Raw genomic sequence first — 13,373 nt, forward strand, 5'->3', positions numbered from 1 at the left:
AAATACATACAAATGGTCTCTCTGTATTAAGGTGACACAACACAGGGTTGATTGCTTAAAAGAATATTGAATAAACAGCCTTATTCAAAAAGAATACAAATCAAAGCACTCCAGCACTTATATTCATGCAAATACCAAAGAAAAGAAACCATATAACTTACTATCTGATCTCTTTGTCCTTACACTTAGAAACAGAAGACTAGAAAGTAGAAACTACTTCTCCAAAGCTCAGAGAAAGCAGGCAGACAGAAAAACAAAGACTCCAGACACAAAATTCCCTCCACCCAGAGTTGAAAAAAATCCGGTTTCCTGATTGGTCCTCTGGTCAGGTGCTTCAGGTGAAAGAGACATTAACCCTTAGCTATCTGTTTATGACACGCCCCCCAAATTGCAGACAGTGGGGAAGCTCAGTGGCGGCGATTTCCTTCTAGAACTTGAAAATAAACAGATTAATACAACACATGCACCTTTACATATACTACTAAGTATATAACTAACAGACTTTTACATTTTAAGAACACTTTTTAACTACTGGATTCTGGGAAACTCTCACGGGAGAGTGCATCAGCAACTTTGTTAGAAGCTCCTGTGATGTGTTGAATTTCAAAATCAAAATCTTGGAGAGCTAAACTCCAACAAAGAAGTTTCTTGTTGTTCCCCTTGGCAGTATGAAGCCACTTTATTGCAGCATGGTCAGTTTGTAGTTTGAACCGCCGTCCCCAACATATGGGCGTAGCTTTTCCAGGGCGTACACAATGGCATAGCATTCCTTTTCACTGACTGACCAGTGACTTTCCCTCTCAGACAGTTTCTTGCTGAGAAACACGACAGGATGGAAGTTGTGATCTGTTGCTTCCTGCATGAGCACTGCTCCTATACCACGCTCAGATGCATCTGTGGTTACTAGGAATGGCTTGTCAAAGTCCGGGGCCCTGAGCACAGGGTCAGACATGAGCATCGCCTTAAGCTGGGTAAAGGCCTTTTGACTCTCATCAGTCCACTTAATGGCATTTGGCTGGGTCTTTTTGGTCAGGTCGGTCAATGGGGCAGCGATTTGGCTGTAGTGTGGTACAAATCGCCTGTAGTATCCGGCCAAGCCTAAGAAGGATTGGACCTGTTTCTTTGACCTTGGGACAGGCCACTTTTGGATAGCATCCACTTTGGCCTGTAGGGGGTTTATGGTTCCTCGACCCACCTGGTGCCCCAGGTAAGTCACTCTGTTTTGGCCTATTTGACACTTTTTGGCCTTAACAGTTAGTCCTGCCTGCCTGATGCGCTCAAAGACCTTTTCCAGGTGTAGTAGGTGTTCGGGCCAGGAGTCTGAAAAAATGGCCACATCATCGAGGTAGGCAACTGCAAATTCTCCCAGTCCAGCTAGTAGACCGTCTACCAGCCTCTGGAAGGTGGCGGGTGCATTTCGAAGGCCGAAAGGAAGGACACTGAATTCATACACCCCCGCATGGGTGACGAATGCTGACCTCTCCTTGGCAGGTTCATCTAGCGGTACTTGCCAGTACCCCTTGGTTAAGTCTATTGTAGAGATGAACTGGGCACGTCCCAACTTCTCCAATAGCTCATCGGTGCGTGGCATTGGATAGTTGTCCGGACGAGTTACCGCATTTAGCTTACGGTAGTCCACGCAAAAGCGTATTTCCCCATCTGGTTTGGGTACCAGAACCACTGGAGATGCCCATGCACTGGTAGATGGGCGGATTATACCCATCTGTAGCATGTTCTGGATCTCCCGTTCTATAGCAGCTTGGGCATGAGGAGACACCCGGTAGGGTGGGGTTCTGATTGGGTGAGCATTACCTGTATCAATGGAGTGGTATGCCCGTTCAGTCCGTCCTGGGGTGGCTGAGAACAATGGGGCGAAGCTAGTGCACAGCTCCTTGATTTGTCGCCGCTGCAGACGTTCCAGGGTGGTTGAGAGGTTCACCTCTTCCACGCCACCGTCTTTTTTCCCGTCGTAGTAGACACCGTCAGGCCACTCAGCATCATCTCCCTGGACTGTAAACTGACAAACCTGTAAGTCTCTGGAATAGAAAGGCTTGAGAGAATTAACATGATACACTTTAGGCTTTAGTGAGGAATTGGGAAATGCTATGAGGTAGTTTACAGTTCCCAGGCGCTCTTGGACCGTGAATGGCCCTTCCCATGATGCTTCCATCTTATGGGCCTGTTGCGCCTTCAAGACCATAACCTGGTCTCCTACCTTGAAAGAACGTTCTCTGGCATGTCTGTCATACCAGGCCATTTGCTCTTCTTGAGCATCCTTTAGGTTCTCTCTAGCAAGGGCTAAAGAGTGTTGGAGGGTGCTTTGTAGGTTGCTTACAAAGTCCAGAATGTTAGTTCCCGGAGAAGGCGTAAACCCCTCCCATTGCTGCTTCACCAACTGTAATGGCCCCTTAACCTCGTGACCATACACAAGATCAAACGGTGAAAACCCTAAACTGGGATATGGTACAGCCCTGTAGGCAAATAGCAACTGCTGGAACACTAGGTCCCAATTATTGGAGAATTCGTTGATGAATTTTCGTATCATGGCCCCCAAAGTTCCATTGAACCTTTCCACCAGGCCATTGGTTTGATGATGGTACGGGGTGGCAACCAAGTGATTCACCCCATGAGTTTCCCACAGTTTTTCCATGGTCCCTGCCAGGAAATTAGACCCTGAATCTGTAAGGATGTCGGAGGGCCAACCTACCCTGGCAAAGATGTCTGTTAGGGCCAGGCACACAGTGTTAGCCCTGGTGTTGCCTAGAGCTACTGCTTCCGGCCATCGGGTAGCAAAGTCCACTAAAGTCAGTACGTACTGCTTTCCTCTTGGCGTCTTTTTTGGGAAAGGGCCCAGAATATCCACAGCTACTCGCTGAAATGGGACCTCAATTATGGGGAGTGGCTGGAGAGGGGCCTTGACCTGGTCTTGAGGCTTTCCCACTCTTTGGCATACCTCACAAGACCGGACATACTTGGCAACATCCTTGCCCATCCCCTCCCAGTGGAAGGACTTCCCCAACCGGTCCTTGGTTCTGTTCACCCCAGCATGGCCACTGGGATGATCATGGGCTAAGCTTAAGAGCTTCCCCCGGTACTTAGTTGGAACCACCAACTGTTTTTGCGGCTGCCATTCTTCCCGGTGTCCACCAGAAAGAATTTCCTTGTATAAAAGTCCTTGATCTATAACAAACCGGGATCGATTAGAAGAGCTGAGAGGCGGTGGGGTGCTCCGTGCTGCCGCCCAAGCTTTCTGAAGGCTGTCATCCGCTTCCTGCTCAGCCTGGAACTGTTCCCTTGAGGCTGGGGTCACCAGTTCTTCTTCAGACTGTGGACTTGGGCTTGGTCCCTCTGGAAGCGATGTAGGTGATGGGGTTGTTTCCGTTGCTGGTGAACCGCTCCCCGCTGGTGCACCTGAGGGTATTTCAGGCTCTGGCTGAGCCTTTTGGGTATGGCTGTCTTTTGCTTCTGCCAGTTCTGGCTCGCTGGCGCACTCTGGCGTTGAGTTTGAAGATGTGGTTGCACTTGCTGGTGCTGGTTGCTGTTCCAGTTCCGGGCCTGGGACTGGAGATGCTGCGGCTGTTTCAGTGGTAGGCATGGAATCCGGGTCCACTACCTCTGTCTGGGTCTCTGGTAACACAGACGGGGCCTCTGTGGACGGCTCAGGAACAGGAATGGGTCTGGAAGCTTGCCTGGTTTGGCTACGTGTGACCATTCCCACTCTCTTGGCCCGCCTCACCTGGTTGGCCAAGTCTTCCCCCAGTAGCATGGGGATAGGATAATTGTCATAGACTGCAAAAGTCCACATTCCTGACCAGCCTTTGTACTGGACAGGCAGTTGAGCTGTAGGCAAGTCTACAGCTTGTGACATGAAGGGGTAAATTGTCACTTTGGCCTTTGGGTTGATGAATTTGGGGTCAACGAAGGATTGGTGGATAGCTGACACTTGTGCCCCCGTGTCTCTCCACGCAGTAACCTTCTTTCCGCCCACTCTCAAATTTTCCCTTCGCTCCAAGGGTATTTGAGAGGCATCCGGGCCTGGGGATCTTTGGGGTGATGGTGGTGTAATGAATTGCACTCGCATGGTGTTCTTGGGACAGTTGGCCTTGATATTTCCCAGTTCATTACACTTAAAGCATCTTCCATCTGATGGGTCACTGGGCCGAGGTGAGTTACTGGAGACTGGTGAGGTGGAAGGGTAGGGTGTCTGTGGCTTTACTTGGGTGGTATGTGGGGTCTTTGGCTGTCCTCGGTTGTAGGGTTTATGGTCTGTGTGCCCCCTGGGGTAATCGTTCCCCTTGACAGTAGCTTTCTTGCTTTCTGCCAGTTCCATCCATTTGGCTCCAATCTCCCCCGCCTCAGCGAGGTCTGTGTGCCCCCTGGGGTAATCATTCCCCTTGAGAGTAGCTTTCTTGCTTTCTGCCAGTTCCATCCATTTGGCTCCAATCTCCCCCGCCTCAGCGAGATCTTTGGGTTTTCCATCTTGTATGTACCGTGTGATGTCTTCAGGAACACCATCCAAGAACTGCTCCATTTGTATGAGGAGGTGCAGTTCTTCCAAGGTTTGAACGTTGTTTCCTGTTATCCAGGCCTCATAGTTTTTTGCAATGTAGTAGGCGTGTTTGGGAAATGACACCTCTGGTTTCCACTTTTGGGTTCTGAAGCGCCGACGGGCATGATCTGGGGTTATCCCCATTCTGTATCTGGCCTTGGTTTGAAAAAGTTTATAGTCATTCATTTGCTGCTTAGGCATTTCAGCTGCCACCTCTGCTAAAGGTCCACTGAGCTGTGACCTCAATTCTACCATGTACTGGTCTTCGGGGATGTTGTACCCAAGACAGGCTCTTTCAAAATTTTCCAAGAAGGCCTCGGTGTCATCACCTGCCTTGTAGGTGGGAAATTTCCTGTGCTGTGGAGCAATAATTGGCGCCGGGTTGTTAGGGTTGGCTGGCACATGCAGCCCAGCTTTTGCCAAGTCCAGTTCATGCTTTCTCTGTTTTTCCTTCTCTTCATCTTCTTTTTGTTGTTTTTCCATTTCTCGGCGGTGGGCCAACTCTTCTTCTGCTTGTTTCCTTCAGTAGGCCACCTCTTCTTCTTCTAGTTTTCTTTTGTGTGCTGCCTCTTCGGCTGTCTGTTCTCTTTGGTAGGCTGCCTGTTCTCTTTGGTAGGCTGCCTGTCTGATCTGTTCTTCTCTTTCTTTCATCTCCATCTCTTTTTGTTTTATTTCCAGCTGTCGCCTGTGTTCAGCTTCTCTGATTTGTTCTTCAGCCACCATTTTTGTCTTGGTAGACATGGTTCCTGTTTTCTTGTGTTGGGGTGCCCTCCGGTGTTTATCTTCTGAACTGCAGGTTCTCTGTTGCCTCCTGAAGTCTGCCTAGCAACAGTGCCTTTAGCTAATCTTCAATGTTACGTAAACCTGAAAAACCACTTTATTTGCATTTATATAGTGCTGGTAATGACTCTCAATGGGAGTGCTATTGTGTGACAAAAGACTCGTGATAGCACCTTAATGGCTTCTTGCTTAACATGCAAGCCACAAACTGCCAGAGAGAGCAGAAAAAAAATTCTCTCTGGTTCCCTTTTAAAAACAAACTGTTTCTCTGTGCTAAAAAGCCCTTAGCAGAGAAAAGAAAAATATAATATTCCTACTGGCTTCTGGATTCTGTCTATATCCCACCGCTGCTACACCATGTCATAACCTTAGTCCCAGATTTGGACCTTAGCGTCCAAAATATGGGGGTTAGCATGAAAACCTCCAAGCTTAGTTACCAGCTTGGACCTGGTACTTGCTGCCACCACCCAAAAAATTAGAGTGTTTTGGGGCACTCTGGTCCCCCTGAAAAACCTTCCCTGGGGACCCCAAGACCCAAATCCCTTGAGTCTCACAACAAAGGGAAATAATCCTTTTTCCCTTCCCCCCTCCAGGTGCTCCTGGAGAGATACACAGACACAAGCTCTGTGAAACTACACAGAGTGACTCCCCCTCTCTGTTCCCAGTCCTGGAAACAAAAAGTACTTTCCTATTCACCCAGAGGGAATGGAAAATCAGGCTAGCAAATCCAACGCACACAGATTTCCCCTGATTTCTTCCTCCCACCAATTCCCTGGTGAGTACAGACTCAATTTCCCTGAAGTAAAGAAAAACTCCAACAGGTCTTAAAAGAAAGCTTTATATAAAAAGAAAGAAAAAATACATACAAATGGTCTCTCTGTATTAAGGTGACACAACACAGGGTTGATTGCTTAAAAGAATATTGAATAAACAGCCTTATTCAAAAAGAATACAAATCAAAGCACTCCAGCACTTATATTCATGCAAATACCAAAGAAAAGAAACCATATAACTTACTATCTGATCTCTTTGTCCTTACACTTAGAAACAGAAGACTAGAAAGTAGAAACTACTTCTCCAAAGCTCAGAGAAAGCAGGCAGACAGAAAAACAAAGACTCCAGACACAAAATTCCCTCCACCCAGAGTTGAAAAAAATCCGGTTTCCTGATTGGTCCTCTGGTCAGGTGCTTCAGGTGAAAGAGACATTAACCCTTAGTTATCTGTTTATGACAAGGCCCATGAGCTCGGCCAGTCTTTCCCGGAAGGTCAGGACATACTCCACCGCTGATTCTCCCTCGGGAGTGGCCCTCCCCTCCCATTCGTCCTTCATCAGGTCTAGGGGCCCTCTTACTCGCCTTCCATACAACAGTTCAAAAGGCTAAAACCCGGTAGATTCCTGGGGTACCTCCCTGTATGCAAACAGCAGGTGAGGTAAGTACTTGTCCCAATCCTGCAGGTGCTGGTTCATAAATGTTTTTAGCATCATCTTCAGCCTCCCATTGAACCTTTCCACCAGCCCGTTGGACTGGGGGTGATACGCTGAGGCCCAGTTATGCCAGACCGCATATTTTTCCCACAAGCACCAGAGCAGGGCCAACATGAAGTTGGACCCCTGGTCCATTAAGACTTCCTTGGGGAACCCTACCCGGCTGAAAATTGTCAGCAGCACATCTGCCGCGGTGTCTGCTTCGATAGAGGACAAGGCCACCGCCTTGGGGTAGTGAGTGGCAAAATCCACCACCACCAGGATGTATTTCTTCCCCGACTGGGTCGTTTTGCTGAGAGGTCCCACTATGTCCATGGCCACCTGGAAAGGTTCTTCTATGATGGGTAAAGGCCTCAAAGCCGCTTTCCCCTTGTCCCGGGCCTTCCCCACCCTCTGGCAGGGGTCACAGGATTGGCAGTACTGTCGGACATGGGTAAAGACCCCAGGCCAGTAAAAGTTCTGTAGCAGCCTCTGCCTGGTGCGTCGGATTCCCTGATGCCCTGCGAGAGGGATGTCATGGGCCAGGTACAGTAGCTTGTGGTGAAACTTCTGGGGAACCACCAGCTGCCTCCTGATCCCCCATGACTCCACTTCCCCTGGGGAAGCCCATTCTCGGTACAGGAACCCCTTCTCCCACAGGAACCTCTCCTTGCAACCTCTCCTCATGGTCTGTATCGCACTAAGGTCAGCCCGGTCCCTGGGCTTCCGCAAGGAGGGATCTTTCTGCAACTCGGCCTGGAACTCAGCAGCTGGGACAGGGATGGGGATCTGCTCTCTCTTGCTGGTTGAGTCTGAGGCCGCAGCCTCTCTGAGCCGGGCCCCTGGGCGTGTCCCCCCCCCAGGTTAGGGTCCTGCACCTCGGGCCAAGTACCTTCCCCGCTGTCAGGGCGCAGTGCCCTTTGCCGACTCTGACTACGAGTCACGACCAGGGCACTTTGGGTGTTACTAGGCCAGTCCTTGAGGTCCCCTCCCATTAACACATCCGTGGGCAAATGTGGGTGTACTCCCACGTCCTTGGGGCCCTCCTTGGCCCCCCACTTCAGGTGTACCCTCGCCACGGGCACCTTGAATGGGGTCCCGCCCACGCCCATCAGGGTCAGGTAGGTTTCGGGCACCATCCGATTTGAGGCCACCACCTCGGGCCGGGCAAGCGTCACCTCTGCGCCCATGTCCCGGTACCTAGTGACCTCCCATCTACCTCCAGGGAAACAATGCACTATTTCTGGAGGGGCAGCCCCGTGCCCACCCGGTAAACCAAAAACCCGGAGCCTGGAGCATCCAGTCCCCCAGAGGAGCTGACTTGGGGACCTCCTCCCTCCTTCACAGGTGGTATGCTGCCAGCCCCCCTTTCCTGGGAATGTAGCCCCTCCTCTGACTGGGTTTTTACCCAGTCAACCCTCTGCAGGTTGGGTCTGCTTGGTCTGTCCCTGAGCTTGGGCCACTGGGCCCGTATGTGGCCTTGTTGGCCACAGTGATAGCAGCCCATGTCTCATGGGTCCCCTTGAGTGGGTCGGAGGGACCTGACGCTGGATGTTCCCCTTTTGGGGGGGTTCTCCATAGGCCCCGCTGGGAGGTCCCACAGTGACTCTCTCTCTGCGTTGAGGCAGGCCTGCTTCTTCGAGACTCCTCCCTGCCATCCCCTGCCCGACTGTCCACAAATTGGTCGGCCAGCTGGCCTGCGTGCTGCGGGTTCTCCGGCTTCTGGTCCATCAACCACAGCCTCAGGTCGGATGGGCACTGCTCGTACAGGTGCATACTGTAGTACTGGAGTATGAATAGATCAAGCAGGTCCTCTTTAGTTTGGGCCCCAGCGGTCCACTTGCGGGCATACCCCTGCGCCCGGTTGACTAGCTGTAGGTATGTGACCTCACGAGTTTTACGCTGGCTCCGGAACTTTTTCCGGGACATCTCAGGAGTCAGCCCAAACTCGCGGAGCAGGGCCTGTTTGAACAGTTCGTAGTCCCCTGCCTCCGTCCATTTCAGTCGGCTATACACCTCCATGGCTGTGGAGTCCAGTAAGGGGGTGAGAAATGAGATCCTGTCTGGAGGGCCAACCTTGTGCAGCTCACAGGCATTTTCAAAGGCCATCAGGAAGGTATTTATGTCCTCCCCCTCCTTACACCGGGCCAGCAAGCCTTTATCAAAGCTCTTTGTAGGCTTGGGTCCCCCCTCACTCACCGCAGCCGTGGCCCCACTGCTCGTCAGCTTGGCCAGTTCCAGCTTATGTTTACGCTGTTTCTCCTTCTCCTCCAGCTCACGCTGGCGCTGGTTCTCCTCATGTTTATGCTGTTTCTCCTTCTCCTCCAGCTCTTGCCTCCTTAACTTGAGCTCCTCCCGTCTCAGCTTCCTCTCATATTTCAGCCACATCCTCTCCATGGATGCTGAGCGCCGCCGGGACAATCCCCTGCTGGGGGGTGAGCTTTGCCAGGCAGATCCCCTGCTGGCGGGGGGGGTCATGGTGCCCTCGGTATTCACTGGGCTCCTCCCCGCCCTTCCCCTAGGCCTAGGAAGGAGGGGTCTCGGGAAGCCCTCGTCCGCCGGCTGACCACTCCCAACTGGGACAGACACTGGTGCCTGCGCTGCATCTGCCAGTCTGCTTCCCTCAGAGACAGGGCTCCGTTCATTCAAGCGGTCTCCCTCCTCCAGCTGGGCAATCAGCTGGTCCTTGGTGAGCCTCCCACTGCGCAGCCCCCTCTGCTTGCACAGCTCCACCAGGTCACACTTGCGCCGCTTGGCGTACATCTTCCTGCTGGCCACTCAGAGGCCGGGGTGCTCGCCACTCCCCACGGTTTCCAGGGGGACCCCTAGTGCACCAGCCCTTCTTGAGGTCACCACCTCTCTGCCAGGGTCGAGCTGCAGATTCCTCCGCCCCTGGGACCGCTCACTGCAATCCCCCGGGGGACCCTGTTACTGCAAAGTCCTTCTCACTGGGCACACACTCCCAGGGGTTAATCACCCCTAAAATCATCCCTTCGTTTTACTGCTCCCCAGTCACTTACTGCAGGAAGCGCCGTCCACGGGGTGCAGTATCTCTCACCGCTGCCACCAGTTGTCACGGAGTGTGGGGGAGTCCGGCCCTGCACCCCTCTTCCTGGCAACCACAGTGACTCTTGGCCAGCCAATAAAACAGCAGGTTTATTGGACAACAGGAATGCAGGTTACAGCAGAGCCTGTAGGCACAGTCAATACCCCTCAGTCGAGTCCTTCTGGGCTTTCAGGTGCTTGGATCCCAGCTTAGGATACCCTGAATTCCGCCCCACAGCCCCACAGCCCCAAACCCAAACTGAACTGCCCCTCCTCTCGCCTGCAAGCACTTAGACCTAACTTTACTCAAATCATGTGTCCCATTGAACTCAGTGTGCCAATCACATGAATAAAATTACACATCTAATGCAAACAGCAGTGAGACACCAATTGCGAGCTGTTAGATGCAGAGACTGTATTTTAGGTATTGTACCAGCACCAAGCACATCTTCAGTGCTTAACTAATAATAATAACTGATCAAGATAAAATGGGTCTGTACATCTTATTCAAACCACTTAAATTAAGTCGAGAGAAAAAGTCATTAATTATCCCGGAGCTTAATCTATTGGAGAATCTATATTGCATTTTGTAGAAGGCAGGAAACTGCCTGTGAATCAAATTAAAATATACGTAGAAGACCCCACTAAGTTCAATTGATGAAATACTTTTAAAAATCAACTATGTAGAAAATGGAGAAGCCATTCTGTCAGAGAGGGGGACTGAGCAGTTAAGAAAGTTTAAAACAGGGAAATGTGGTTTTTTTGTCCCACAGCTTTCAGATGCCCTAATCTTCTTAATCACGTGAGTCAAAGAGAATGGGCTGTAAGTCATGAGTATATTTCCCCCTTCCTTTTATAACTAAGCTTTCTTCTGAGTAACCTAAACCTGTCAATTTTTCAGTAGTGCATTTTTTGCATAATCATCTTCTGCTCTCTATATTTTTTCTGTGGTGTTTGGCCACTAAGCAGATTTCTCTGATCCTAAAGGCTTATGGTGAAGGTAAGGGACTAGTCAGCTCACTTCTGAAGGATGTTTTTGGTGCTGAAAAGTATATATTTTTTGCAACATACCTTTATATCTGCTTCTCATCTGTGTGACACTTTAGAATTTAATAGTGAGCAGTTGGCAGGCAGGATGCTCCAAGTGGTAGAAATGTGGGATTTTGTTTCTTGATTTATTGCATGTTTCCTGACTGCATAATATTATATTTTGACAGTTATGGATGGAAGATCCTTTGCCTTCAGCCTGAAAAAAAGCTCTGGGATTTAAACAAAAAATGGAGGCAGGCGGTAGGATCCACTTGGGCCATCGCTTTAGCACTGTATGTTTATTTTCAACTGCATTCGCTGTATGTCCATAGGCTGGAGTTCAGAAAGCAGGATATGGAAGCAGATACTCTCAAAGATGAAGACCTTATGGCTGAGAGGACTGCCAATGATCCATCAAGACTGGTGTCATCTCCTAGCAATGTCACTGAGAAGGCCATGTGCTTTTTGCCCCCGGGCCAGATAAACAGCACAAATGGCTCATTCAATGAGCAGTTTACACCTTTCTGCTACTCAGCAGACAGCAGTATGATGGGCAGTAATGGCAGCTCATCAGATAATAGGTTCCATGGCCAAGCTTTTCAGGATGCAAAGCAACTCAATTATTTCACCAACTCTGCTCTTTTTCCTCATTTGTTGGCATCCAGCATAACTCAGACTGGAATTGTCGAGGCCAATAAAAGTAGTAACTTGGAAACACTCAGTCCTGTTGCTGCTCCTCCTGCTCCTCAGATAAGTCAGGAACCCACATGCTACAGAAACATGGAACAGGTGGGTTTGCTTTAAGCATTCATTGCATTTCAGTGGAGTATGAGCATGCCTGGTTTTCGAAGACTGCACAAATAACATCTAATGCATTGCCCTAAGAAGGAACAGGTCTGCTAACTTTTGTGTCTGCAACGGGGAGGCTTTAGTGGCAATGCCAGGATGTGGAGTGTGACCCTGTGTCTGATTATGCTGTTTTAAAGCCCTCAAGGCAATAAAATGCTGCTTTGTTATGATAATTTGTAGTAGCAAATTCCTTTTTCCAAGAACAAATCAGTTTGTTCATCCCTTGTTCCTGTCGTTTTGATGTTTATTCCTCTCCACTTCCCTCCTTTAGGAAGAATTCCAGACTTTGGTAGCACAACATCATGTATGTGACAATGACATTGAAAACCAAAGTTGGGGATTTTTTTTTTCATTGATCACTATTCTCTGTCTTCTTCCTATGCCTTTTTCCTTTTCTTTTTCTTTTCTCAACGTTTGTGTCTTTTTCCTCTGTTTTTCTCCGACACCTCCTTCTCTTCCCTTTTGACTGTCCCTTTTCTCTTTGTTCTTTTAGGGGCAGACAGACAGCTGGACAAGAGTAGCTCTGCACTGTCTCCTGCCGCAAAGCAGCCTGCTGCACTGGGTTTCTAATTACCAAATAAAACCGCACTATGGACACCACCCATAATATTCAACAGCTTATCTGAAATGTAGGGTACGTCTACACTGGGAATCTTCAGCAATTTTCCCACCCTTGTGCAGCACCACTAAAGATAGCAATGGCAGAAGCAGTGGTGTTGACGAGGCACAGACTTTATTTTACTACTGCCACACCTGGGAAATGCCTGGTAATAGGCCAGTGTTGGGAAAAGTGCTATTGTGAACAAGGCCCTACTTGAAGACTATGTCTGGCAGGCAAATGGAGTTTGCTGGGGCTTAGTTATTTAAGATTAGGTTGCTGTGTAGATGGTCTGCAACATTTTCTGTGAGGTGTAACCTTATCTTCAGTTTATTGGCAGGCAGTTAAAATCTGGCATAGGGTCCTGGAAATCCTAGATTTTCCTGTGTTCCCTTGCCCCTGTCTTTTTGAAATGCTTTTGCTAGAGACTCCTACAGAGAAAGAACATGTTTGGGTGACTTCTGTGTATGGTGCTTCCCCAGAGGGGCCAGAAGGGGCAGCAGGAGAATGAAGATAATGCTCTCAGCCAGGCTGCTAGGGAAATACCAGATGCAGAACCAATACAGTCACATTATTACTGTTTGTTTAATTCCTGAAATGAGTTAGGCCTTCACAGAACGTAAGAAGATATGGCTCCTACCCTGAAGAATTTGCAGTCTGAGCAAAGATAAAAGGCAAGGAGGACAAATTGCAGGGGTGGAGTAATGGAGGGAGGATAGGGGTTATGCACAAAGACTAGAATCAGGTTTCAGAGTGGTAGCCATGTTAGTCTGTATCAGCAACAACAACGAGGAGTCCTTGTGGCACCTTAGAGACTAACAAATTGATTTGGGCATAAGCTTTCATGGGTTCTAGCCCACAAAAGCTTATGCCCAAATAAATTTGTTAGTCTCTAAGGTGCCACAAAGACTAGAATGTTGGTTTTCTCTGCTAGGTTATGAGCTATTCCCTCCCCACCCTGCAAGGCTTAACTCATTCCTGCACTTCTAGGAGCTGGAAGTTTTGTTCAACAGAGAGGCCAGAGGAAGCAGGGCAGTGGAGGGAACCACCAAAAAGC

The 13,373-nt window shown here is 49.4% G+C and overlaps 1 protein-coding gene across 4 annotated transcripts in view; it reads left to right on the forward strand.

Annotated features, from left to right (window-relative positions):
* Positions 1-11,136: 11,136 nt before the first annotated feature.
* Positions 11,137-13,373, forward strand: part of TCP10L2 (t-complex 10 like 2) — a 61,168-nt gene continuing 58,931 nt past the window's right edge. For all 4 annotated transcript variants that reach the window (XR_003999660.1, XM_030556746.1, XM_030556744.1 and 1 more), the window contains exon 1: positions 11,137-11,658. Coding sequence is in view for 3 of the 4 variants with exons in the window: in XM_030556746.1 (XP_030412606.1) it covers positions 11,224-11,658 (435 nt within the window). In the remaining variant the exon portion in view is untranslated. The remainder of the gene's footprint in view (positions 11,659-13,373) is intronic.

This window comes from Gopherus evgoodei, chromosome 3, assembly GCF_007399415.2.
Source record: "Gopherus evgoodei ecotype Sinaloan lineage chromosome 3, rGopEvg1_v1.p, whole genome shotgun sequence".
NCBI classification, from domain to species: Eukaryota; Metazoa; Chordata; order Testudines; family Testudinidae; genus Gopherus; species Gopherus evgoodei.